Below are 27,509 nucleotides of genomic sequence, written 5' to 3'. Positions count from 1 at the left end.
TGGAGCCCAGGTTTTCCGGGCCCTCCGTGTTGTTCCTGGCTCAGCATAAGAAGTGGCTGGGAATGGGGAGGGGGCTGAGGCATACCTGGCACCCTAGCCCACAGCTGCCTCATTGTCCCCTGGGGTGGGGCCAGGCTGCTGCGCTGCCACTGACCCAAGGCTGGGAGCATTCTTTCCTGTTGATTCATGCAGGGAATGCTTTGGGCCCTGATGGGGCGGGGCGGGGGCACTGGGGGGACATCTGGGACATGAGCGGCCAGGGGTGGACAGTAGTCCTCCCACAGCCGGGTCACTGTGACCTGGCTATCACCCAAGGGTCAGAAAGGTCCACCTTGCCATCCTAGCTAGCCCTTATCACCTTCTGCCTTGTGCTTTGTGCTAGTGTTTGCTTACACATCTGCCTCGGCCACCAGACTGGGAAACCCCCCTCCCGCCCCCGCAGCGTCTAGCACTCCAGCACCCTGTCTAGCAAGGAGAAAATCAATAAAGATTTGCTGAATGAATGAGCCTTTGGAAGGACATTCAGGCAAGGCTGGGGAAAGAGGAGGAACCAGGCTGTACTGATCTGGACCTAGGGAGGAAGCTGGAAGGCTGGAACTCTATCCATTTTACAGATGGGGACACCGAGGCCCTGGGAGGAACCAGGACTATGGGGAAGAATTTGGTAGAATGGGGCTGGGATTCGGGTGCCTAGGAGTTCAGCTGCGCTGATGGGTCTCCCCTCTTTCAAGGTTTTCTACTTTTGTTTTATTACACAGTCCCCCACCCCACCCCACCCTCTACGCATACCCTCCCCCCATGGGCCTGTCAAGGGCCAGGTCTGCCTCATTCAACTCCGTAAGGAGTTGTAGAGAAGGATTTAAGTTCATCCATTTACGGTTTATTACTTGGGGAGCGGGGGAGCAAGTCGCATCCCTTGGGGCTCAATGTTCCCAACTGTGCAATGGGCAGACCAGAGATCTCGCGCCCACCAAGTGCTCAATACATTTCCAGGGACCAGGGCAACGTCGAGGGCCGCCTGTTGCCGCAAACAGCGCACCTGCACCACCATCCCGACCTCGACCGGTTTGAAGCGAGCCCCCACGGCCCTCTGGCCCCCGCCGCCAAGGGAGCCTGATGGCCCCGTGACCGTGACCGTGACCGTGGGGCGCTCCCGCTCCCGCTCATACCGTGCGCTGGGCACTGACACCTCCCGGGGCTCGCTGAATGGGAGGACCCCGGGGGCGAGGGTGGGCATGGCCCCGGCTTCGGCTTCGCAGGACGGACGCTGCGCGAGGGACGGGACCCCCGAGGCCGCGGGCACCGCAGGCAGACGCCGCCCCCCGCGGGACTCCGGTCCTGCCCCAGCGCCCCCGCCCAGCGCGCCCCGCTCCCCTGGGCCCTGGCAAACGGCTGCCCCCGCGGCCCCAGGGCTCCCGCGGGGGGAGGGGGGGGCGGGACGGGCACCGGCCGGCGGGGGCGGGGGCGCAGGGCCGAGGGGGCCGAGCGCGGCCCGGCGCCCGCCTCGACCGGGTCCGCCCGGGGGCGGGGCCTGCGGGGCCTCCTCCGCGGGCGGCGGGGTGGGGGGCGCCCGCGGGCCGCCGCGGGATAAAAGGGCCCCAGGGCGCCCCGGGAGGCCCGCCAGCGCTGCTCGCCCAGGCGTCCGGCCCTGCGCCCCCGCCACCGCCAGCGCCAGCGCCACCGCCACCGCCCGTCCGCGCTCCCGCTGGTGAGCCCCCGCCGGCCGGCCCGGTCTTCCCCGCTGTCCTGTCCGCCTCACTGCTGTCTCTCCCCAGGGCCCTGAAGGCAGGGGGGCGGGCTGGGGGCGCTGGGGTCCCCGGACAGCTGGCCTCGCCTCCGGGTCGCTCACCAACCTGCTTCCAGTGGAAGTGACCAAATTAGGGAGCTTGGCCCAAGGCCCGCCCGGGGTGGCCGGCCCTGGCCTGGGGAGCCTGCGTGTCTTGTTTGTGAACACGCTGCGTGTAACCGTTTCTCTGCGCTCCCACCCAGGCAGGAGGCAAGGGCAAGGGCAAGGGCAAGGTGGGTTCACATGTCACTCTTGGGACTTGAGGGGCCAAGAGGCAGGGTGGAGCCAGGCTCTCCAACTAAAGAAACCGGAGCTGATTATGCTGGGGGGTGGGGGTGGGGTGGCAGAGGAACAGGGGTGGGCAGAGGGCTTCCACCTGGACAGGTCCTGTGCCCGGCCAGGTAGGGCTCAGAGCCACTTGCTGGCACCATTTCAGGTCACCATAATTAGTGGTTCCAGGGAGGGACCCCATCACCCAAAGAGCTAGAAAGAAGGGGCTGATGCCGGGGCTGGTGCCCACGAGGGCAGTACCCCCCACCCCCATGCTCTCTCCTGAATACCCTCGGGCATTTCCAGCCCTCCCAAGGGGGGGCGGGCAGGTCAGGCCAGGTGCCAGAGTCCCCTGGTAGCACCTGAACAGGTGACTCTCTGCGTCAAGCTGGCAGGGTCCTGGATCTGTCACTTGGTTGCACTCAGTGCTGGCACCAGCCCCAGTGCCCTCACACCATGGCTGGGTCATCCATCAGCCAGCAACAGGGTGGAATTTCATTCATCCCCCTGCCTCTCCCTTCATCCTTCCCCTCCTCCTCCAGCGTTCATCTCTCCCATGGCTCAGAGCCTGGCTTGTAGAGCAGGGCTACCTGGCTTTGAATCCTGGCTGGGCCGGTTATCTAGCTCCTCTGGGCCTCAGCTTCTCACCTATAAAGTGGAGATAAGTACTCTGTAAGTAGTTTTAAATGTATTATAATAAGTATTATTATTAAAAACCCCTCCCCCACCTTCCTTCCATACCCTGTCCCCTTCTCCTTCACTTGGAAAGAGAACTGCCACTTTTGAGGCTGCTTCCTTCTCTAAGGGAGGCTTCTCAGCCAGTGGGCTTGCCCATGCTGGGCACTGGTGGAACAGTTCCAGGGAGACGCTGTGGAGGCTGGATGTGGAGACAGCGAGCAAACACCAAGTGCTACAGAGGTGGGACCCCCGGAGGACTTGGTGGCAGGGTAGATCTAAGCTCGGTGTTAGAAGACCTGTAGGAATTTACCAACCTGAGACAGGGGGAAAGGGTACTCCAGATAGAAGGAGGAGTGAGAGCAAAGGCTTGGGATGTGGAAGGAGAGAATGGACAGATACATTTGGGGAATGGTGGGAAGGCAAGTGTGGGGTGAGCAGAAGCTACAGAGGGCCCTTTAGTGGCAGGCAGGCTGGGAAGAGGCCTCCCCACATCGACTCTCCACTTCTGCTGCCGCCCATCCACTCCTTGGGCAGCTCTCACAGCAAGGAGCTGTCCTCAGCCAGGTCCCAGGGTCCTGCAGTGGAAGCCCACCCCAGCCTCCAGGCAGGCCCAGGACTATGCACAGCCTCTAATGAGAGCTCTGTGGTCCTATGGGACATCAGCCACGGGCCATACGGCAGACCTGTCCAGGCCACCCTACAGCCCATCACAGCATGTCATAGATAGCTGGACCCCTAGGGCCACCCCCTCATTTTATAGGTGTTGCACCTGAGTCTGAGAGAGAGGAAAGCCCCTGACTCAAGTCACATAACAATTTGGTGGCAGAGCGAAGAGCATCCTGACTGACAGGGGCAAGGGCGGGGGCACAGAGTCATCTCTCAGGGCTGACTCAATGTGACCACTGGGTCCTAACAGCTGGAGGGCCCTGAACCCAGTCCTTCCTACCTCTCTTGTCATCTGGGGAAGGTCCCTACCAATAGTGACTTCGATTTGGCTCAGTCCCCAGCTGTCCAGCTCATCCTTCAGGGGGCACAGAGCAGGGAATGGCACATCCGGACAGCAGAGAACACACTGCTCACAGTGACAGCCAGGCAGGAGCCCCCACAGGCTCCAGAGCCGAGAGTCACATAAAGAAAACAGTGTTTAAGTCTGGAAAGGAAGTGCAGGAGGGATCACGATGGGAAAAGACTTAGCGGTGAGGATGGGGGAAGGCAGCACTCGGCCCCAGGGAGGAGAAGGAGGAGAACCTGGCTCAGAGGGAAAAGCGGCAAATCTGGAGGATGTCACAAAGAAGGGTGCTGGGGACTTGTGGCTGAGTTCGGATGTAGCCTCCGTTCCTTCTTTATGCAAGAGTGGCTGTTCCAGCTGCCGTTAGTAGTGGTTAACTCAGTGGAGAGCTGCTCTTCTCGAGCTCAGCATGCGTCCGTTCATCTAAGCTCCACAAGAATCCTATGGGGTAGGTGCTATTTATTATCCCCATTTCACAGAGGCTCAATGGTGGCGCTGAGCTATGAAATCACCTGCCCAAGGCTACCCAGAAACTCATTGTTGGAAGTGGGTTGTGGACCAGGCAGTCTGACTCCCAGTCTGTACCCTTAAGTACGTGCAGTGCCACCTTGCAGCCATGCAACCTTGAGTATTTACAGGGCACCCCTGTACCTGTCTGGCACTATTCTGGGCACTGGGGACATGACACAGAGCCACTGTCCCTGTGGAGCACCCATTCTGAGGCCATCTAGTGTACTTCTAGGAGCACACTCCACCCAGCCCTGGGCTCACCAAAGCGGGAGGATTGGTGGCCAGAGGGAATGGGGCTGTGTGCAGGAAGGAGTAAGGACTGACTCCCAGCCAAGTACCAGTCTGTGGGAAAGGGCATAGCAGGAGGCCCTGGGAGACCCTCCCTCTGGAGACTAACCAGCTATGCAATCCCCCAGGGCCAGCTTTGGCCATGGAAGAGGGTGTCTCCCCAGAATGAGCTCTCTTAAGACTCAGGCATGGAGCAGGAAGTCAGGGACTCAACTTTCTCCACCATGTCCCAGGCGGGCCTCGACTCCTGGTGCAGGGCCTGGTGCCAGAGGAGCTTCAGCATTGGTGGCTGCAGACGCTCTGGCAGCCCTCTCCCTCACTGGCCATGACACTCTCCCCCATCCTGTTCCCAGAGCCAAGGCTGCAAATGTACGAGGGGGAAAAGACCAACGCTTAACCTCATCCCCTCTGAGGACCCAAGGTGCATGTGATTACAGCCTCCTGGAGACAAGAGCCCTCTGTCTGGTGTATGGTCACTGCCTAAAGCCCCCGATGACCCCTTACCTCCTATAGGATAGGAGGTACTCTTTATCCTATCCTATAGGATAAAGAGTAAACCCTGTGCATGGTGCACAAGGCCCTTGATTGGCCCCTGCCCGTGCCTCCACTACTACAGTCCAGGGGAAAGAGAGGATATTTGCTGCTCTTGCATAGACTCACCTCTTTCCCCCTCTCCTCCTTTACCCATCCCATTCTCTCTACCTGGAATCCCCCTTTGCCCACCCAAGAGAACTCTTACTCACCCAGCGAGGCCCAGGTTAAGTGTCCCTCCTCTAAAATCCTTCCTTTCTTCCCCTTCTCTGAGCTTCATGAGAGCAGGGAGTAGCATTTGATGTATTCACTTCTGTGTCCTGGCACCTGGCCTAATAATTGGCCTGAAGCATGTATTCCAAAAATGTTGGATCAATGAATCACACACCTAGATGGAGCCAGAGCCTGAGGATATCATAGACTATCTGAGCTGGATCCAGAATTTTTGGTTCAGTTTCCTCACTTTAGAAATAAGGAATTAGGACCTGGAGAGTTGAAGAGACTTGCCTGAGCCACATAGCAAATGAGTGGTAGAGGCTTAGACCCCCCTCAAATGGCTTTATCCACCCCAGCATTCCATGTGCCTTCTATGGTGAGGGTGGTCAGGGTGCTGGGGACATTGCAAAAAAGGCAAGAGCAATGTCCCTGGGATAGCTGTTCTGGACCTGAGGGCACTAGGGGGGCTCTCCTGTGACTCAGAGAGTAGGCCACCCCTTTTCCCCCTTTTGATATAAGACTATATCAGGATTAGCTATTTATTGAGTGCTAACTGTGCAGTAGGCTGATGCTAAGCATTTTATATACCATGTTTTAACACTAATACTGCTGAGATGAGGATTATTATCCCCATTTTACAGATGAGGAAGTTGAGACTCAGTAAGGTCAAACCTAAGCTTCCTCAAGGTCACACGGACAATGAATGGTAGGTTTAAACCAACTGACTAATCCCAGAGCCCAGACTCAGTCAATGCCACCACGCACACCTACACCTGTGCATGCACACACTTGGAGGGACCCTGCCGTCTTTTGTCTCTGCCAGCAGAAGAGGCTGAGGTCAGGGGGTGAGGTGGTGATCGTTGTCATGTTTCCTCATTCCCCAGGTGCTTCGGCCCCAACTGTGCTGGAAGTCCCCACGATGCGGTCCCTACCAGCAGCCCTCTCCCAGCTCCTGCTGCTCCTACTGCTGCTCCAGGCCCCTCCTTGCAGGCTCCAGGCACTGAGCACCATGAAGCTGCGGCTGGTGGGCCCAGAGAGCAGGCCAGAGGAGGGCCGCCTGGAGGTGCTGTACCAGGGCCAGTGGGGGACTGTGTGTGACGATGACTTCGCCCTCCAGGAGGCCATGGTGGCCTGCCGCCAACTGGGCTTTGAAACAGCCTTGACCTGGGCACACAGTGCCAAGTATGGCCAAGGGGAGGGTGAGTGCCTGGTGCCCCCCAGTGTGATGACAAGGAGATGATCATGGGTTTCTCTCAGAGGCTGGGCTCACTGAAGCTTCCACAGCCTCCTGCCCATCCTTTCATACCCAGCTCAAATGACCTTTATGAGGCATTTCCTGAGCGCCCCAGCTACAAGTGACCCTCTGCCCTGACCCTCTCATTCTTGCTTGCAGCAAGGCCACCACCATCACCACCACCACCCCACTCTGCTCTTACAGAGTGACTGGCACATAATAGGTGCTCAGCAAATGTTGTTGAGTGAATGATGGATGTACAGGTAGATCTAGTATCTGGCATTTTCCAAAAACAGATTCTACAGGACCTACTGCCAAGAGGAGGTGGTAGGTAGGGTTATAGATACCAAAATCCAGGGAGAAACAGCTTCTCTCCCTCACCCCTCTTTCTACTCAGGCTCTGGAAAAAGACAGTTGATAAGTTTGGAGTCTTGTAGAGGAGGCACAGCCCATGACTTGCCTCTCTTTCCCTCAGCATCACCCTTCCTCTGCCCACAGGGCCCATCTGGCTGGACAACGTGCGCTGTGTGGGCACAGAGAGCTCTCTGGACCAATGCATGTCCAATGGCTGGGGTGTCAGTGACTGCAGCCACTCAGAAGACATCGGGGTGGTGTGCCACCCCCAGCGCCAGCGTGGCTATCTTTCTGAGAGGGTTTCCAATGCCCTTGGGCCCCAGGTAAGGAGGCTGTTCAGGCCTTGGCCTGAGCCAAGGGTTGAGTCATGGACCAAGAGGCTCCTGGGTGATGAACCTGAAGAAGACGGAAGATAAAGGGCACAGAGTAGGCTAAGAAACATCCCCCAGGGCCCTGCCTCCTGTCAGTGGCCTGGAGCAGGTGCATGGACAGAGGCCCCACTTGTAGCAGGGGATCACTTCCCATAAGGGAGGCAGTGTGGGGTGAGGGGCTGCCTCACCCACAAGGCCCGGCCACAATTGCTGCCTCTTCCCGGCACAACCAACCTCGAGCTAAAAACAGCCCAAGCCAAACAACAGGAGCAGGCAGGGCCAGTTCTGGCTCTCACTCTCCACCTCTAGACAGCCCCAGCCCGAGGACAGCTAGCCCTGGCCCACGAATGCAGCAGACCAGGGTGGGGTGGTCTTCATCGTCCAAGTCACTGCAGAGCTAGGGTCCCATGGGCCAAGGATCCTGCTGGTCATCTCAAACAGTTGGTCTGTGCCCAGCCTCAGCTTTCCCCAGGGTGGCATAAAGAAGGTCCCTCTGTGCCCAGTGGAAGGCTCTCAAACTCCAAAGGGCCTGAGCCTGATCCCAGGGAGGGCACAGATCTGCCTGCTTCTCTCTGGAGTTGAGGAGAGGAACACAGACACACCAGGGCTCTGCCTCCTGCTTGCTGTGTGGCTTTGGTAAATGCCCTCATCTCTGGGCCTCTGCTTCCTGCCCATCCAGTGAGGGCCTGCAGGGGGGGCGGGGGTAATCTAAGTTTCCTGAGCCCCAGCTCTCCCATGTGAAGGCGTGCAGCAGGCCTAGTGGGCACAGGAATCTCGGGGGTCATGGTGACCATGCACCCTGCAGGGCCGGCGGCTGGAGGAGGTGCGGCTCAAGCCCATACTCGCCAGCGCCAAGCGGCACAGCCTGGTGACGGAGGGAGCAGTGGAGGTGAAGTACGAGGGCCACTGGCGGCAGGTGTGTGACCAGGACTGGACCAGAAACAACAGCAAGGTGGTGTGTGGGATGCTGGGCTTCCCCAGTGAGGCACCTGTCAACAGCCTGTACTACAGGTAGAGGGGATGCTTGGGTGGAGGGCCTTGGTGGGGGCGTGGGGTTGTGGGGCAGTGGCCAAGTGTGTGCCTGCATGCGTGAGCATACATGTGTGTTCGAGAGATACATGTGTGAGGGTGCATGCGTGTGACGGAGGGGTCCTTCCAGAGTTCAGGCAGGGTGGTGAGATGGGCAGGGGTGTCTGTGGCAGGACTTTTGGTGGGTTTGGGACTGGGGGGGAAACAGGCCCAAGGGACTGCCTGAGTTGTGGGTCTCTCAGAATAATGAGGAGGAGAATGAGGACGAACTCGGAGACCCTGTGAAATACCTAGAAACAGGTACTTGCTAGTCACGTGAAAAGAGCTGAGAACAACTGAACACAAACCGTGTCCCAGATTAAAAAAAGCTGGACTTGACTACAGATGCCTCTGGTGGTGCCCCCCAGGGACAGAGGACCTGAGTTCTGGTCTCAGCTCTGCCAATAATGGGCTGTGGGTGGCTAGTGGGGCCCCCGGGCCTCCATCAGCCAGTGCTCAGGGAATTTCCTCCACTCTGATCCAAGCCAGGCTTCGACTGCCTTGCATGTGAGCAAGGCGTGGGGTGGGGCAGCACTTGGGAGAGACATAAAAATACTCCATCAAAAATGTGACAACTGTCACAAGATTGCATCAGCCTCTAAACAGTACAAGCTCTGTGCCAGTGAAAACTGTGTGTGTTTCTCATCAAGGGAGAAGGGCCCCATGCTACGTGTGAGTGGTCTCCCCTTGCCCACCCCAGTCAGTTTAGTGGCTCTGATGTGGAGGGGCCTGTTCCTGAAGACCAGCCACGTGGCTCCATCCCTGGGGATGACTGGGACGTGGGCCCCTGACTCCCGACTGCTTGGTAATTGCACCTGTGGGCCTGGCTGACTCGCCCACTGCCCCTGAGGAGGGCAGACCTGATTATAGCCTCTGGGTGGGCAGCCCCCAGCAGCAAGGCCTTCAGCTCTCACCTGTGCCCAGAGGACTTTCCCCTGGGTCCCTTTTCTCAGGGCACTTCCTAAAGTCTCCCCTTCATCTGCATGGGGAGAGGGTGAGCTGGGGTAGACAGTCCAGCACAGAAGAGCCCCCAGTTCTCCCTGTGAAATGGAGACCATGGGTGTCTGCAAGGAGACCACCCTGCCAGGGCTGCTGTGAGGCTCGGCATGAGAATGATGTGACTGAGTTTACAGCCGGACAGCACCCACTCTATCCCTACCGTTTTCTCCCACCTAGGAAGGTCTGGAATTTGAAGATGAAGGACCCCAAGTCTAGGTGAGGAGCAGCATCCAGAGAGGAGGGTGCAGAGGGGGGTGGCACAAAGGGGAGGGCATGTCCCTTGCCTCCCTGACCACCGAGCTCCCTCAACCCCTCCCCACCTTTAGTGTCCCTTGTCTTCCAGGCTGAAGAGCCTGACACAGAAGAATTCCTTCTGGATCCACCGAGTCAACTGCCTGGGCACAGAGCCCCACCTGGCCAACTGCCAGGTGCAGGTGGCACCGGCACGGGGCAAGCAGCGGCCGGCCTGCCCAGGCGGCATGCACGCCGTGGCCAGCTGTGTGCCCGGGCCCCGCTTCCGCCCCGGGAAGGCAAAGCCGGGGCGCAAGGAGTCCCGGGCAGAGGTGGGTCCGGCCAGTGTCAGCGGGAGCAGGTGGGAGGGACTGGCAGGGAGGCGCGCTCCAGGATGGGCAGGAGTGGGGGGACGAGTCACCCCCATCGAGGAGGCATTGGTGTAGACTGGGAGGAGGAGAACAAAGCATAGCGTGGTAGAAACTTGGAATTTATTTAAAAGGAACCGTTTATAACCCGACCATAAATGGAAAGCTGACATCACCGGCCACGAATAGAAGGGAGCCATAAAAACAGTAATTACATCGTAGCTAACACCCGGTTGAGGCCAAAGGTACTGAACCTGAGACTGGCGCTTTGTTATAAAAAGCATCAAGCTAGTGCAGGCGAGCTGCTTGGGACGCGGCAGCCCCACGGCGGGGTGGCGCCCCCCGGGGAACTAGGAAGGGCAGGACAAGAGTTAACGCGGAAGTCACCTCCCCACTGCGAGTCAGGAGTCAGCCCGATTCACACCGGGCGCTGCCCCGCTCTAAAATCGTCTCCCGGATCCCTCGGGGAAGCACTGATCTAGTTCAGCCCCAGAGCGCCAGGAAGAAGCCAGGGCTGGAGGAGAGGAAGGGACCCCCTAGGGACCAGGGCCAGGGTGGTGAAGCCCAAGAACCCAGCTCCTCAGGCTCCCTTGTTACCACTGGCTGGTGTGGTGGTACTTAGAAAACCGGCCTAGTGGAGTATTCGAGGTGATAGCTATGAGCCCCGAGAGGTGCGACCGGCACTGGCTGGCCCAGCCAGAGGGGGCCCGGCCCACGCTCCCCCAGCGGCTGGGCGGCGCCTGCTGCCTCCTCCTCAGCCCACTCTGAAGCCACTTTTCTACCAGCAGGAGCTGAAGGTACGCCTCCGTTCTGGGGCCCAGGTGGGTGAGGGCCGGGTGGAGGTGCTCATGAACCGCCAGTGGGGTACAGTCTGTGATCATGGATGGAACCTCATCTCCGCCACCATCGTGTGTCGTCAGCTGGGTTTTGGCTCTGCTCGGGAGGCCCTCTTTGGGGCCCAGCTGGGCCAAGGTAAGTGAAGAGGCCCAGGGGGGTGGGGGTGGGGACCCGGATGTGCCACTCTCCATCCCTAGGTGGCTCTGATGCCAAGGCCCAGGAAATTCTCCCCACCTGTGGAGGTGTGAGATTACAGAGGTGGAGCCTTATAGGGCACCTCTCCCTCTCTCTGCTAGGCCTGGGGCCCATCCACCTGAGTGAGGTGCGCTGCAGGGGATATGAGCGGACCCTCAGCGACTGCCCCTCCCTGGAAGGGTCCCAGAATGGTTGTCAACATGAGAATGATGCTGCCGTAAGGTGCAACGTCCCTAACATGGGCTTCCAGAATCAGGTGAGCTCAGATTCGGGAATGGCCTCAGGCTGGGGACGGGGGTGTTGGGAAGCCCTGAGAGAGCCCCAGGACCCCACATCAAGCCAGTGGAGAAGAGGTTCTCAGAGACAGTCTGGAATGTCCTCTCTTCTAGGCCTCCCCTGGCCTGACCCACATCTCACAGCCGGATTCTGGCTTTCAGAAATGTCCCATGGTGATGGGGACTCTTGGGTGGATGCACTGTCCCACTATACCCTCTCTGGGCCCTGTGGGGCTGAGACACAAGGTGGCTAGGACCACAGGGCCATCAGTGCTGGGGAGTGTCAGTGGCAAGGCTGCATGGGATGGTCAGAGTTCACATGTCACACATAATGTGGACAGTGGGCAAGTCACCCATGTCTCCAAGCTTGGTTCTCTCTTCCTTCAACTGGGGTGAATTGTCTCATAGGGTTATCTTGAATGCGACCATAGATACGAAAGCCCTTTGCAATTGGCAAGTCATCGTTAATGGTAGAATTTCAGGCTAGAGGAGTACAAGTACCAGAGCAGGAGACCCAGGTGCAGGCACCCCGAGTAGGATTTCTCTAGTGGGCAGGGGCAGCAGAGACTAGCTAGCAAAATGTCGTCGAGTAACAGAGGAAGGCCAGTCCCGGGACGGGGAGAGTTGCGCCCAGGGCTGCACAGCGTGCTGACCTGGGCACGTCTCCCGGCCAGCGGTCCTGAGCCCTCCCCTCAGGGGGCACCGTGCTCCTCACACACCTCTGACCACTGCAGGTGCGCTTGGCCGGTGGGCGCAGCCCTGAGGAAGGTGTGGTGGAAGTGCAGGTGGAGGTGAATGGAGTCCGACGCTGGGGGGCCGTTTGTAGTGACCACTGGGGGCTCACCGAAGCCAGGGTGGCCTGCCGACAGCTCGGCCTGGGCTTTGCCAACCATGCAATCAAGGTGAGTCCTGCCTTGCTTCCAGACTTTCTGTACCAAAAGTACCAACCCTTCATTCGTTCATCCGTTTGTTCATTTGCTTAGTGATGAGTTATTGAGTGAAACTGTGAGCCGACGTAATGCTGGAAGCTGGGGACAGGGTGGTGAACGAGACATAGCTCCTGCCTCATGGAACAGTGATGTGAGGAAGGAAGTCGCTAATAAAACATTCGCACGACAGGCACATGCTTTTTTCTGTGGGAAGGATAACTAGAAAGAAGCTCACCAGGTGAGGTGGGGTGGGGAGAAGCAGCCCATGCAGAGGCCCCGTGGCCCACGGAAGCTTGACTCTGTTGGGTAAATCAGGGACCGGAGCCTGAGTGGGGCTGCCAAGGGTGAGTGGTCTGATGTGTGAGGGAGGGAGGAAGAGGTAGGCACCCCGTTCAAAGCCTGCAATGCAGATTTTTCCAAAATTTCTTCAGTGCGGGTTGGCTCGCTATTGGGGTAGAGATGAACGTGAATATGGGAAACATAATATCGCAGGAGCCCAGCTGAGAAAGGATGCTGGCGTGGCCCAGACTAGTGGCTGTCCAGGGGGAATGAGGATCAATTCAAGGAGGATCCAGGAACAAGAATCACGAGGCCATGGTGTGACTGGAATGACAAAACATCCTCTGCTGGACCTGCATTGGCCAGCAGGGCAATGCCAGCCCCACTTCATGAACCGCCAGTGGGGTACAGTCTGTGATCATGGATGGAACCTCATCTCCGCCACCATCGTTAGAAAACTGGGCCCAATCCTGAGCACAGCCGACCACCCAGGGCTATACTAAACACAGCTGGAAAGACAGGGCAGGCCACCCGAGGCTGCAGCAAGAGTGCAGGACCTCCTCTTCAGCAGCTGAGGGTGGGGGCAAGGCCAGTGGGGGAAGAAACATCTGATTTTGGAGGGATGCAAAGTAGCAGGGACTCTCCTGTCGCTGAGATTTTCAAGTGAGGCTGGACATAGCCTGGTGGGGGTGGCCGGATGGGGTTCAAACATCAGAAGAGATGACTCCAAAGCATCCCTCAGCCTTGACTGGGTGCTGCTGGTTGTTTTCTCAGGACACCTGGTACTGGCAGGGGACGCCGGGGGCCGGAGAAGTGGTGATGAGTGGCGTGCGCTGCTCAGGCACAGAGCTAGCCCTGCAGCAGTGTCAGAGGCACGGGCCGGTGCACTGCTCCCATGGCGCGGGGCGCTTCTCAGCTGGAGTTTCCTGCACAGACAGTGAGTAACACCCACAGTGCAGGTGGGACAGATCGGCCTGGGCCCCCCCAGTTTGGCAAGCCCATACGTCCCATTTTCAGGGAGGGCCTGAGAGCTGGCCCCAGCTCCAAGCCTGGAAGGGTGGGGTGTGGAAGGGAGGCTGGACTCAGAGCAATGGCTCTGCCATTTACCGGCTGTGGGTGACCAAGTCACCCTTCACCTGGGGATCCAACCCTGTCCTGCCCATCTCATAGAGTTATTGCAGGGACTAAAGAGGAGAATATGAGAAAACTCGAGGATACACCACAGTGTTTTTAATTTTCATGTCGTGACAGGTAGTTGAAAAAAAAAACAGTATGGAAAACAAGAAAATGTGTTAGACTTAGTAAGGGCAGTCCTTTCTTCTGGAAATTATGTACCTGTGCACGAGGCTGCAGCATAAAATGTATTTCTTTGTGATGTCAGTAGTAAGGAGTTTGAAAGCAATTGTACATGTATGTAACCATGAGGAGCATGAGGGGCCCAAGGTTCTGCCCTGTGTCCTCTTCCTGAGCGGTGGGATTTGCCCAGCAAGCTATAGGACAGGATTGTTTTGAGGCATTGGTCTGCTCTACACACCCAGATTCTTGGGGCAGCAGCATCTGTTTGACATCTGCCAACCAGGTCTACGCCAAGATAACTATATCCAGTCCAAAGGCTGCAGGCTGGCACCAAACCAAGTGGCCGCTTGACCTTCTTCCCAGCCAAGCTTCCATGCCAAGACATCCTTAATCTTTGTCAGTGAGCTTTAGGGCTGCCTCTCTGTCATTAGGAGAACCTTAAAAGAACATTAGGTCCTCGCAGCACACCCGCACCAGCAGGCTGATGTGGCACCACAGTGGGCCTTCCCAGCACCAAGGCTCACAGCGTGTTGGGGGCCTGCTCCCCAGTTTCTCCCCCTCCTGAGAACCTTGTACCCCTGTCCTGTCCTACTGCCTGGAATGGCAGCTCTCCCCCTAATGCTTTTGACATTTTGCAATGGCTGAGCACAGACAGGTGACCTGCCACCTGAGTGACCATCCCTATTTCTCTTCTGTGATTTTTCTCATTCCTTTTTTTCCTTTACCCTCTCTCCTTCTCGGTCTCTCTGGAAAATCTTCCTTCCCTCAGAAACTCTAGGGTTTGCCAGTGGGTACAGCCTAGGAATAACCACAGGGATCTCAGGAGCAATTGGTGATGGTCCAGGCATTCCAAGCCCCACTGCCACCCTCGATGCGCACCCACTGAAATAAACCAGTAGTCCCATCTCACCATCCTTAGCTCATAGGCTCTTACCCAGGTGATGCCGCTACCAAAAATCTAAACTGTAACCCTGCTTTTGCAAGAGCAGGCCTTGAGAATGGGCAACTTTTCTCTCTGGATGTCACATGATAACAGCTGAAGATCTCCACATCTCTGTACTGGCACGTGGCCGGGGAGACCTGTGGCTTCCGAGATGGGTGAGAGGCCCTGTGACAGGAAGGGAACAGGAGATCTACTGAGCGGCATTTCCAGCATGGGGCTTCTATGCACAGGGAAGCACCGGAAACGTCCTCAGAGGAGAGCTCACAGGACAGCCTCATGCTTACCCAGCATAGCAGTCGGGTTAGAACAGGAACCCTGGGGGAGGCCCAGGCTGAGAACTGCGGCAGAATGGACCAGAATGGTGGAGCTCAGGAGCAGGCTCAGAGATGATCTCTTCTGACTCTCCTGGCCAGTCCTCTCCCCTCCACTCCCTACCTTAAAGGAACTGAGCCCCAGGGAGTGTGATGAGCTGAGGAAACTGAGCGGGCTTAGGAGGCTGCATGAGCCAGGGTACACAGAGGCACGTGTAAGCTGAGGAGCATTTTACAAATGAAATACTAGCTTATATCAACCACAGGCTCGCCATACAGTGACCTGAGCGCGATACGGGTATTGGCATTATTGGCATTATTACGATCCCCAGCTTAGTGATGAGGAAAATGAGAAGCAGAAGGTGAAGCAAGTCACAGAGCTAGTTAAAGGTGTGGCCAGAAACTAAGCAAGACTTGAACCCAGGCAGCCTGACTCCAAAGCCGTCATGCCTAACAGGGACACTGTCGCTGCTCCCCAGGTTAGGGCGATAGCTCATTCCTATCTAGCGGTTCTAGTGGTGACTAGAACTCACCGCTCCTGACTCCTACACCACCCTCCTCTTCTGGGTAGAGCCTGCTCTTCTGGCAGGTCCCCCAGAAGAGTTTGGTTTGCGGGCAAGCCTGCCCCCCTTGCCCGAGAGCAAACGGGCCCTGTGTCTTCTGTGGCCCCAGGCGCCCCAGACCTGGTGATGAATGCCCAGCTGGTGCAGGAGACGGCCTACCTGGAGGACCGCCCACTCAGCCAGCTGTACTGTGCCCATGAAGAGAACTGCCTCTCCCAGTCTGCTGACCACATGGACTGGCCCTATGGGCACCGGCGCCTCTTGCGCTTCTCCTCTCAGATCTACAATCTGGGCCGGGCCGACTTTCGTCCCAAGACAGGTCGCCACAGCTGGATTTGGCACCAGTGCCACAGGTTAGTGCCTGCTCATGCCCTGGCTCTACGGGGACAAAAAGCAGAGTCCCAGAATCAAACCAATCTGGTCCTTCCCTGACCCTGGGCGCTTTCCTGGGAGGGGTGCACACTCCTAGTGAGAACCTTCCCTCCTACATGCCTTACTGGCTTTGCCTCTGGGAGCCAGGAAGGGAATCCCAGGAGCACCGGTTTGCCCTGTCACTCCCTTGCCTGTTCCAGGTGCACCGTGGTCGATGGTGCTCACAGGGTGCGTTTCCCCAGCAACGGCACGGGGCAGTCATTGCGGGCGGAGCTGGTTTGTTAGAATGATACTGGACAATTACTTTCTCTATGTTGGACCTTAGGCCTTGTCTTTAAAAGCCACATAAAGTGGGGACTCCTAGAAACCTGGAAACCCAGAATAGACATTCTACCCAGGATGCTGGCTCTGTAAAAAAAGCTTGCTGGTTCCTGCCGCAGCAGAGCAAGGCCCCCAAAGAAAAGCATGAACGCTGGTACTAAAAGGAAACTGGGCATTCTTTCCTATCAGGAGTCTCCAGCCCAGACAGGAGAGACAACGCCTGTGACAAAGGCAGAATGGGAAAATGGTGGTTTTTTTTCCTTCAGGACACAGCATGGGTGGGGAAGACTGAGTGGAAGGGGCAGTGACTTTGAGACTTGGCCTCACTGAGATAATGAGCACCTTCCCCTGGAGCAGGAACAGGGTTGTCATTAGACCTGGATGGGAGACAATGGTAGCAATTTGATCGCAGGCTCACAGGCTGCAGAGTAAGCACCCCTCCTCAGCAGCTCAGCCCAGAGGCTGGTTCCCAGAGGTGTCCCTTCCTTCTGCCTCCAATCAGGCCTGGCGGCCAGGCACCCGCCCCCTGCAGGCTGCCAGGGCAGTGCTTTTCCCTCCTCACCTGGGTTATTGCCCTAGGTGGTGGGGGCGGCTGCACCTTGCCGCCTGGCGGGGCTGCCAGGAAAGTAGACTGTGGGTCACATGAATCCTGGGTTGGAGAGGGAGAAGGCACTGCCCTGCCTGGGTAATGATGGGACCTAGCGTGACGGCCTCCATCTGCCCTGCTGACACCTCCAGAGTGGACCCTCTGCTGTTGCTGCCAGGCTGACAGCTCTTCCCCTCCTGCAGGCACTACCACAGCATCGAGGTCTTCACCCACTATGACCTACTCACTCTCAATGGCTCCAAGGTGGCAGAGGGGCACAAGGCCAGCTTCTGCCTGGAGGACACAAACTGCCCCGCAGGTATGTGGTTACGGGCCAGCAAAGCCTCCTCAGCCCCTGCAGGGTGAGCTTCCCTTCGGCCCTCAGGTAGAACCGCCTCAGGCACCTGCAAATTCTGTCCTGGCAAGTCCATGCTTGAGGCAATTCAGAGGGGTGTTTCTTACCTTCTGACATCTTAGGTGGAGGGCCTCCCTGCCTCTGCCTACCTTAGCATACTTTGTACCACTTCTAAATGCTTAGTACTTTCTATTTGGGATAATAGCTGCAGGCCTATTTCATTTTGGCTAAGTTCTCTGAGGGCACAGATCGTCTGATTCCTACTAGCATACCCATAGTTCCTAGTCCTTAAGAATGGCATGGCAAACGCTCGCTCCTCAAAGGGTTGGAAAGATGGACAAATTATTAGCATGTAGGACTGGAACCTTCCACCCATACTTCCTAGGCCAGTACAAGCCAATAGAAATTGCCACTGGAGTGTCCAAGAAGTCGTCTCTGTCACAGTTGGGGCTTGCTACAGTGCTGGATTCATGGTTAGTAGGAATTCCAGCTGATTCTCAGGCAAGCTATCTAAAGGACCCACAGGTCCCTCACCTGATTGCACTCAAGGGTATGACCCATGTAAAGATTCAATGTGAAGGGCTTCATGAAGTGCTTGGTCCTGAGCATCCATTCACTCCTTTGGTAACCGTCAGTGCCCTTCCTTACAGGACTGCAGAAGCGCTATGCATGTGCCAACTTTGGGGAACAAGGAGTGACTGTCGGCTGCTGGGATACCTATCGGCATGACATTGATTGCCAGTGGGTGGATATCACAGATGTGGGCCCTGGGAATTATATTTTCCAGGTAAGGGGGCTTGGGGATCCCCCACAGGAATTCCATTTCCTGCAGATATTCCAGGTCTCCCTGAGGTCAAATGAAGTTTCACAAATAAGGTCTCCAACAGGTGTGGCACTTGAACACTGAATGAAGACCCAGAGGATCTAGGTCTGACTCTTGATTCAATGGACAGTGTTAATTAATGCCTACCCTCTGGGTGATTAAAAGGTTTAACGAAGTGAAGAATATAAACATTCTTTGTGAGACTACATGAAACGTAGAGGATGATTACAGCCATTATCAATGGAAAAGCCACACCACCTGCTTTCACTTGTCCCCTTGTCTCACTCCAGGTGGTTGTGAACCCCAAATACGAGGTGGCGGAGTCCGATTTCTCTAACAACATGATGCGGTGCCGCTGCAAGTATGACGGGCACCGGGTCTGGCTGCACAACTGCCACACAGGTAACTGCAAGCCCTTGTGCGGCCAGCTCTGTATGGGCTTGGCAAGTCAGAAAACACTACGTGTACCCCCTAGTATGGCTGGAATGTGGACGTGGAAGGCCAGGGATAGGACAGATGCATTCCCTCTGTACATCTTCATCGGCAAATTTCTAACCCAACTGGTCACACGAGCAGTCTCACCCAGTAACCACTTACTTCTACATCTCTTTGTCCTTAAGGCTGTTTGGATTGTAAACTCAGTCTCTCATCTATCTTAGTCTTTTCTACTCACTTCAAGCCAAGTTCAGATTTCTCTTTCTCAGTCCTGTTGTTTGCCCCCCACCCTTTCATATGGTCTTTCTAGTCATGCCAGTCCAAAGTTGACTGCCTACAGGCAAAAGTAGAAGTCTGCCAGCTGTGTGTTGCTATCTCCAGTTGCGATGTCTGCGTACAAGGTGGCAGCAGCAGAGAACAGGGCTCAGGACATTTGCAGGATTGGTTGTATTGGAACATGGAAGAAGCAATGATTCAGTGGGGGGCAGAGTATGGAGGTCGTTGCTCTACTTGTCTGTAAAGAAAGGTAGCAAATCCCTCTATCTTCAAGTTATGGAATGCTTGTACTTGCTATGGGGTGTGTGCCTTCACACCCACACTTTGCACATATGGGGTAGAGTGCAGCAGGACTGCTTTATTCAGTGAACAAACATTTAAAACCTACTTTTGTGCTGAATACTGTACCAGGCACTAGGAAAATAAATAGGAGTAAAGTGCGGAACTCAAATTGGATAAGCAAATAGATAACCCCAATACTACTGAGTACTCCAGACCAATATGAACTAATGCTGAGCAAACATAGAAAGCAACAACCTAGGGATAGCAAGGTTTCCCGGAGGAAACATTTGAGTGGGGTTTCAAAGAAGAGGCAGAAGTCAGGAAAGAAAGGAAGGAGAAAGAGCATAGGATTTGGCCTCAGGCTTCACTGGGTTCCAAATCCAAGTCCACCACTTTCTAGCTAAAAGATTGAGGAAAATCTCAACCTCAAAGAAGTCTTTTTTTAAATGGGGGGCTATATACTTCAAACCCAGTAAAGTGTTTTGCAGGGAGGGTTATGATGGTTCTTGCTAAAGGAATGACTATCCTGTGGGCTTTCTGGAAACCACTGACCAATTTCAGTCAAGAGGGGGCACAAAGATCAGATTGATGTTTTCAAAAGGTAACTCTAGCAACTGGTGAAAGACAACAAAAAGGAATTAGTCCAAGGATTTGAAATTGTTTGAGTAGATTTTGTTGCCATTAAATGAGACAGAAACATCAGGGATATCAGGAATTGGAACCTAATGCTGCACAATAGAGAGAGCCGCCATAATGCCAGTGGCAGGCTGCAAGGGATCCAGGGCAGTAAGGGAAGAAAGAAAAACAGTGCACCTCAGACCACTGATCCAGGGCAGTAAGGGAGGAAAGAAAAACAGTGCACCTCAGACCACTGTAGGGGCCCTTGTAGAAAATAGAGGGTGTACCAGGTGAGAATAGTTATTTAATCAAAGGACTATTTATAGAGGTGTGAATAGGACTAAGGAAATGAGGGGTTGTTGAGGCATCTGGGGATAAGCAGGAGTGGGAAACTGTAAATGCCTTTCGGCATGAAGGGGCACAGGGTGTCCTGGAAACAAGCAGAAGCTCTACTTTGGAAAGAGAACCTGCCCGGAGCAAGGCATAGGAGAGACTATCACCACAGGACCAGGGGAGAAATACCCCAACCTCTCCCTCCTTCCATTGCTTCCCACTGACCTAAATCAATCAGAAACCAGAGGATGAGGAAGTCAGGGTGAGGCCGTTTCTAGGGGTCAGTTCTCTAGGGCACAGAAAAAATAAAGAAGGGTAGAGAATGAAATCGGATGGGGTGGGGGGCAAAGAATAACCAGCAGGACCCTTTCCACTCAATGCCTCTTCTTCCTGATGTCCTTGAGACTACAACTACACATCAGGGTCACTTCTACAGAATGGATTGGTATTTGTGCCCATGACAGACCTAATATGAAGGGTGAGTGGTGCAGAATGTATCCGTGTGTGTGCGTGCAGTTGTCAGGGAGGGGATGAGAGCATGGCAGGGTTGGCTACTTATCCATTCTCCTTTGGTCCACAGGGGATTCCTACCGAGCTAATGAAGAGCTCTCCCTGGAGCAAGAGCAGCGTCTCAGGAACAATCTCATCTGAAGCCACGACTGCAAACTTCCAGCTGCTGCCCACACACCAGATACCTCAGCTTATTGGAGCCATGCCCTTCAGAGAGCCCTAACTCAGAGGGAGAGGGGCCAGTGCTAAGGGGCAACAAGAACTGCTCAGGAAGCCTATTAATGGCAGGATCACCAAACCAAAATGGTACTGCTCCCTCAGGACTCTGGGCCTATCTTTTAAGGGCCTTTGGTCTGTGGTCTATGGTCTGTGGCCTCCAGGCTTTGTTCAGCTGAGTTCCTCTTCCACAAGGAGACCCAATCCTTCCTGGATTTTGCCCCGACGTTCCTGGTTCAGGAACGATCAGTTCCTAAGAGATGGGACTGTTGCCTAGCCCCCCATTTAAATGGTGCTTTGCAAATGTCTTGGAGGAGTAGAGGACAAAAGGACAAAAATATACAGGAGGTGGGATTAACTCTGCTAGAAGCTCAAAGTCACAACTGGCAGAGATATTGATGAATCCAGTCCCTCATTTGGTCTGTGTTCATTTAGAACTCACTCATTCTAGGAGTCTGCTCTAGTGCCTTTACCTTTATCCTACTGCACATATGGATGTTTCTAATATCCTGGAAGTGTAGGCCTCAGGCATCCCCTTTTCTCCCAATGGGCCACCACCACCAGTTACTGGGTGCTTGAGAAGGGGCAGGATTTGCAGAGGTGGCCAGATAGGGCTTTCCTACAGAGCAGCAAGAGAAGGCCAAGCAGAGACTACTGCAGTAGTATGGACCCCAGCCCCTGCCAGGGCTTCTGCCAAGGGAAAAAATATATGCCATTCACCTGGCAGCAATCCAGTCTCCCTCAAGATTACCGTGCATCTCAGGACTGGCCTAAATTTCAAGTCTCAACCAAGTTTCTGGAGTGAACTTTGCATGGACTAAATTAGACACATATAAGAGATGATTCTTACAGGTCTGACACCCTAATGCCAATAAAGGTTGCTCACTATGGACAGATACAAAGGCAAGACTGGCTGTGATTCTTTGTTCCCAGCACACAAAGTCTAACCTTTTCCACTCCTCCTGAGCTGGTGACTAGGATATGTGCAGTACACGTACTACTCACAACAGTCCCACTACATTTCTCTTGATATTATAATGCCTATAGTCTGCTTTCCCCGTTCCCTCCCCAGGCTCAGGGCTGAAACACGGGTTGGAAAGGTTAAGGGATGAAAGGGAGGCAGCAAGAAGAAAAGTCCAAGGAATGTAAACTTTTATAACTGGGGCTGCAAAACCAAAATGAATGGTAGCAGATGGGGCAGATTTACAGTAGCACTCGCTCCCCTCTCCACATCATGAGAGCCACCCCCTCCTCAGGGAGTACAAAGAGACACGATCTTGAGCTACCCTCTATGAAGACAAAGAAGTGCTTTCTTCCTTCTTCCCCTCTGCCTTCTCTCTTCTCTGCTCCTTCATCTCCTTCATTAGGCAAAGGACAGCATTCGATCTTGGCATGGCCATTTAGGTAAACAAGGGAAGGACTAATTTCCTGTTGGTGCCGGCAAACATCGCCTGAACAGTGACAACATTATCCTAGCACATGCAGCTAATGGTCTGTGAAAGAACGTGCAGCCCGCGGGGAAGCGTGTGGCAACGGGTGACTACATTCAGGCAGGGAGGTCACCCACTGCTTCTTCTTGGATCCCAGTTCCCAGGGGGCCAGAAAAAGCTGGCCAGGCAGCCGGCCTCCGGCTCTGGTCTCAGGCTTGCTGCCCACATCACACATTTGATAGGTGCGGCCGGTTCCAATTCTTGGAAAAAGCTGTACAAGGGCTGTGCTGTTACACCACTGAGTTGAAAGGGAAGGACATGGGAAGATTGGTAGCTGGCATGACTTGTGACTGTATGAGGAATGTTAACAGAACACCAACCACCAAATTCCAGACAGAACCAAAAATGTCAGATCTTCACTTCAGCATTCTTTAGCCTCACAGAAGCTGAAGTACTGGGAACCTCAGCTTACTAATTAGAAGCCTAATTTATTTCTATTCCACCAAGACCTTCACTCTATAGGGAGCATATCAGAGCTCAAGGGAAATGTACCTTTCTCCTACAAATTCCGGGTGCCGCTGGGATTTAGTCATGTTAACATATATGAACCAACAAAAACACCTAGCAGAGTGCATTCACAGTCTTCTGGAATATCTAATAAAGGAGCTAGTGGCAGCTCCAGAATGCTCTCCAGTTAGCTCAGCTTGTGAAGATATGGTTTAGATGTGGCCAAGGACTGGGTTCCTAGGAGGACAAGCTCAATGTTATCCATGGTGGGCCATGGCAGGTCCTCTTACCTCTACCTAGTATACATGAATTCTAACAACTGGAAAAGTAGAACTAAAAAGCACATTTTCTACTAATGGTGGAAGCAGCAACACTCCACAGCTTTTAGTATTAGCTAAAAATAAATCCCTTTTCTGGGTCCAATTGTAAGAATAAATCTGAAAGTTAGAAGTAGTTGACCACTAGCTGAAAAAAAGCATATGCTATTAGCCACCTAATACATACTGCACTAGAATAATAGTACCTTATTGAAGTTAAGAGTAATACAAGAAAACTGGGTAATAAACGTGGCTCTATTAACAATGCCCTGGGGGCAGCCCAGGTGGCTCAGAGGTTTAGGGCTGCCTTCAGCCCAGGACCTAATCCTGGAGACCCGGGATTGAGTCCCACGTCAGGTCCCTGTATGCGAGCCTGCTTCTCCCTCTGCCTGTGTCTCTGCCCCCCTTCCTCTCTCTGTGTCTCTCATGAATAAATAAAATCTTTAAAAAACAAAACAAAAAAAACAATGCCCTGAAAAGCCACAATGGTATCAGAAAGGGGAAGCATCTCAAGGATAAGTGATAGGAAGAGTTATCTTTTTTACTGCCCAAGGTCACTCCTAGCCTTAAAAAATCAAAACAGAGCAAAGGTATCCCTCTGAAATAGACCATTCAGTTTGAAGCCTGGCTACAACTCCCTACCTTTCCTTTCCACTGCAGCCATATTATTCACAGATCTGCCTATCTTAGAGTTCTGCTCTGTGAAGAGCACATGTCCTGCAGCTACAAGCCAAAGTGATATGCACTGGTCTGGGTAGTACTAAGAGGGTCAAGAGAAGGATTTATTTAATCCTCCAAACTTGAAAAGGAAGCACTGGATAGCAACAAGGGGCAGTTCCAGAATTGACCAAGAATGAGAAAAACAATGCTGAGGAACTACAAGAAAGCTCCAAGATCAGAAGAGCAGTAGGGACAGTTGGATCGCACCAAGACCCAAGGCCAGTGTCATCTGAGGAACATTGGAACAGAGCCCCCACTTCACCGTGTTCTAGGCAGTGTTAATATTCCATCTGTGTCATGGGCACTAAATCATACAAATATGAGGCTATTGCCCTCAGTGAAAGCACAATGGGACACTATTATTATGCTACCGCAGCCTCTTAAGGTCTAGCACTACCATTTCTACAGTGTAAAACTTTTTTCCAAAGTCAATGAGAATGCAAGTATGAGATGGTTGGATGGCTCAGAGTTGCCAGTGTCCTTTAGGAAATTTCTCACTGCCCAGAGGTGTTTGTTTTATTCTGGCAACTCTTCACTGTAATGGATGGTTTGGTGTTGCTTGCCAAGTGCCTCTGGCATGGGCTAGGAAGAGGATACCAAGAACATGCTGAGTGCCGGATGCCTTCTGCAGAATGTCAGGTTTGACAGATACGGGAGAAGGCAAGAAACTGGGGTTGGGGTATACAGGCAAGGCAAGAAGGGGAGGGAGCTACACATACCAATCCCAAGGGATACATTTTTGTTGGATATTCTGGGGCAGAGAGATGACTAGCACTCTACCCAGTGGGGCTCAATAAAGCCAACAAACCCACTGAGCCCACATATAGCACTACAGGGAAGAAGACATGAGGAGAGCTATTCTCTAATTTTTTTTGTGGGAATGACAAAACTGATAAATAGCAGAGTGGTACGTGCCATAAAATGAGCTTTAATGTCTCCCTCTCACATGACAGTACTGTTTCAACTGGAACCAGCTCCCAAGGCTGGCTTTCCATGAGGAATGAGGCTGGCAGGCCCCTGGCTGCTGTGCAGCTGGAGCAACCCCAGGCTCTCGGCTCAGTAAAAACTCTGGAGTCCAAACACCTACATCTGCTACAGCTCTCCAGCCCTGGAGTTCAGGACGTGACAGTGTAGATTCTGTGAGGACCAAGTACTTCAGACACTGTTGCATCTCTCTGCACTAACTGCTTCCTCCATCCCCCCTCAGTTTTATGAGGTCGGAAGGAACACCCCAACTTTGCGGGGCTTAAATCTCCCAACATCGCAGGTTTGAATCCTCTGTTTTCTAACTTCTTCAGACATCTTAGACGTGTGAGCCATGCTAACAATGGGACTTGCCACACTCAGAGGACTCCTGGAAGTCATATCCAAGCTGTCACAAGTCAGCTTCCTAGCTGATGGCTCCCTTCTATGCCCAACACAGTAAGGCAGTTCCAAAGAACTGCAGTTAGAAGAGAAGATAGACAGGAATCCACCTTTCTATACCCAGTTGGTGCTCATCTTGATGGTTTTCTCTCTTTCTTTAACACGCACGTCTGCATGTACACAGAACTCTAGAAGGATCCTCCAACTGAAGACTATGGAAATATTTTCTGAATTCATAGAACTATCCCTTTTGTTGAGTGATATTCAAACCGCCGACTGATCTCTGCCTTCCCAGATATCTTCCCGTTGCTTGGCTTCCAGTCGTTTTCTCTCTGTAAGTAAGGACAGTATTAAAGGTGGTGGTGAATCGAACTCCAATTTAAAAATAAACAAAAATTAAAAAAAGTGGTAGTACACTTAATGTAACCAGTGACTTTCCTTTAATCCAAATTATAAGCAAACTTCAATCATGAGACAGGAGGATTTCCTGGTCTTCTCCTTCCTGATTCCAAGAGTCAATATCTTTAACTTGCCAAGCAAGGATGCCATGTATTCAAGTGGAAACAATGTTACTAGTACTCTATAATAAAGAGAAAGATCTGGGGCTAACAGAAATAAAAAGTATAAAGTGGAGCACCTGGGTGGTTCAGTCGGCCAAGTGTCCGACTCCTGATCTCAGCTCAGGTCTTGAGATCTCAGTGTTGTGAGTTCTAGCCCAACATTGGGCTCCACACTTAAGTATGAAGCTTACTTAAAAAGAAAGAAAAGTATATGGAGTAAGTCAGAATCTAGGAGGACCTAGAATCTAGTCTTGCTGATAATGTATTTATTTTAATTCTATTTTTCAACTGTGTTAGTGGTTTAATATAATTGCCTTTTATTCCCACTTCACTGATCTTTCAAAATACTTCAATAAGAATGGAGAATATGTTTCAATATTCTTCTGCCTTCTTGCTCAAATGGAAATGGTAGCCACTGGGCATTAGTCATATCTCCCTAGTACAGTCTCAGAGAAAAAATATTTCAGAGGCAAATCAAATTTCAGTATTTTCAGAGCACTTTCAGAAGCCACAAATCTGGAAAATATAAATCCAACATGGGAAAACGACCACCTATAATGAAGGGAAACAAAGAACTATTTCTGAAAACAAAACAAAATAAAAAGCACAAATCTGGGCAATCCATCTTGAATTTTTAAGAGAAGCTTGGTTTCCATTTAATACTTTCACCAAGACTTGAGATAATAGAGACCATACATGATCTGGTGATCCAAGCACTTCATTAGGTGCCAAAATATTAGCCCTAATTTTATGGCTAGTCATTTTACCTTTTCACCATAAAACATACATGATAAGCTTAAGTGCTTCCTCTCAAGGACTATTATTTCAGATGATGTCTGTAAAAGATTTTGTTAAGTCATGAAACCAGGGAAATCAAGGTGGGTTTAGAGTTAACATTTGCTATGTTGACATATCTTTCCAAATCAGCAGAATCCCTTACAAAATTCCTTTACTAAATATTTGACTGACTTTAAAGGCAAAGAACTTGGGTCAGGAAGTTGACTGGCACTTGGAAATGTGAGAAAGAGAAATTCACTGCTATTTGGGCACCACCTTGTGGCATTATCTGAATATAGCAGCAAAGTTATAACTGGCCAAAAAAAGGGGAGTAGGGGGTCAGCAAATTCCAAACTGAAGGCTAATTAATTCAGTGTCTTGTGACCTGGCTTTAAAGCAGGCTTGAATTGGGATTGGGATTCCTTAGGTAGACTGCACTAGGGAAAACTGGCTTGTCTAAAACATTCCAGGGTTTCTTAGGAAGGCACTGCGGTTTTCATTCTTTCAAACTGGGTAAAGTTAGAAGAGGATCTATCTATAGGCAAAAACAACATTGGATGAAAGCAATCAAAAACTGGTTCTGGATTCCTAGAAAAAGTGAGGAAATCAGGAAAGTGAATTACTAGAACTCAAATTTTTCAATATGCTCAGAAATTTAAATCAGAAAGGCTATCTGGGAAGTTCTAAGAAAAAAGATCCAGGTGCAGTAAAAAAAAAAGATTAAAAAAATATATATATATATAAAATCATTGCCCATAATCCTCAAGTCCAAAATCAAAGCAGTTCAGAAAACAAAGCTTTGGCTTTCTTTCTTTCTTTCTTTCTTTCTTTCTTTCTTTCTTTCTTTCTTTCTTTTCTTTCTTTTCTCTCTCTCTCTCTCTCTCTCTCTCTTTCTTTCTTTCTTTTTTTGTTTAGGGCCCAAATTCATTCAATGGTAAATATAACCTGAAAATATGAGAGGCTGCTTATAATCTTATATATGCCATTTTATGGCATAGTCATACCGTTTGTGGCAGAAATATTAAAATTAGTGTGTTTGATTCTGGTGTTATGAAATATATATTAAGATAACCATATTATTTTTCTAAAATTGAAAAAGTTTAGAATACTGAAGCATTTCCTACTCTAAAACTTCTTAATAAATCTCTAGTGCAATATATATGTA

At 52.7% G+C, this 27,509-nt stretch overlaps 2 protein-coding genes across 51 annotated transcripts in view; one reads left to right on the top strand and one right to left on the bottom strand.

Moving 5' to 3' along the window:
• R3HCC1L (R3H domain and coiled-coil containing 1 like) overlaps nt 1-27,509 on the bottom strand; it is a 130,863-nt gene that overhangs the window by 20,409 nt on the left and 82,945 nt on the right. For 40 of the 50 annotated variants that reach the window (XM_025991644.2, XM_072739693.1, XM_072739708.1 and 37 more), the window contains one exon: nt 24,551-25,339. The exons of the other annotated variants lie outside the window; for them this stretch is intronic. In XM_025991644.2, the coding sequence (XP_025847429.2) occupies nt 25,272-25,339 (68 nt within the window). In that variant the 3' untranslated portion in view covers nt 24,551-25,271. Of the gene's footprint in view, nt 1-24,550; nt 25,340-27,509 lie in introns of those variants that run through there. 50 annotated transcript variants of the gene reach the window in all.
• LOXL4 (lysyl oxidase like 4) lies at nt 1,564-21,570 on the top strand. The gene is made up of 15 exons (XM_025991665.2): nt 1,564-1,708; nt 6,173-6,487; nt 7,021-7,199; nt 8,053-8,258; nt 9,492-9,530; nt 9,658-9,877; nt 10,702-10,885; nt 11,047-11,201; nt 11,955-12,122; nt 13,203-13,365; nt 15,651-15,894; nt 17,024-17,139; nt 17,826-17,962; nt 18,289-18,400; nt 20,523-21,570. The coding sequence occupies exons 2-15, from the start codon at nt 6,208-6,210 to the stop codon at nt 20,591-20,593; spliced, it is 2,274 nt and encodes a 757-aa protein (XP_025847450.1). The 5' UTR covers nt 1,564-1,708; nt 6,173-6,207; the 3' UTR covers nt 20,594-21,570.

The sequence above is a fragment of the Vulpes vulpes genome, chromosome 15 (genome assembly GCF_048418805.1).
Source record: "Vulpes vulpes isolate BD-2025 chromosome 15, VulVul3, whole genome shotgun sequence".
Classification (NCBI taxonomy): Eukaryota; Metazoa; Chordata; class Mammalia; order Carnivora; family Canidae; genus Vulpes; species Vulpes vulpes.
The sequence above is the reverse complement of the archived record's forward strand: the minus strand, read 5'-3'. Positions and strand labels throughout refer to the sequence as shown.

Excerpts from the sequence above, each read along its gene's own strand:
- LOXL4 (XM_025991665.2), top strand. The coding sequence starts at position 6,208 with ATGCGGTCCCTACCAGCAGCCCTCTCCCAGCTCCTGCTGCTCCTACTG. Across the intron at positions 9,531-9,657 it reads ATGAAGGACCCCAAGTCTAG|GCTGAAGAGCCTGACACAGA; the intron begins GTGAGGAGCAGC and ends CTTGTCTTCCAG. Across the intron at positions 18,401-20,522 it reads GCTGCACAACTGCCACACAG|GGGATTCCTACCGAGCTAAT; the intron begins GTAACTGCAAGC and ends TTTGGTCCACAG.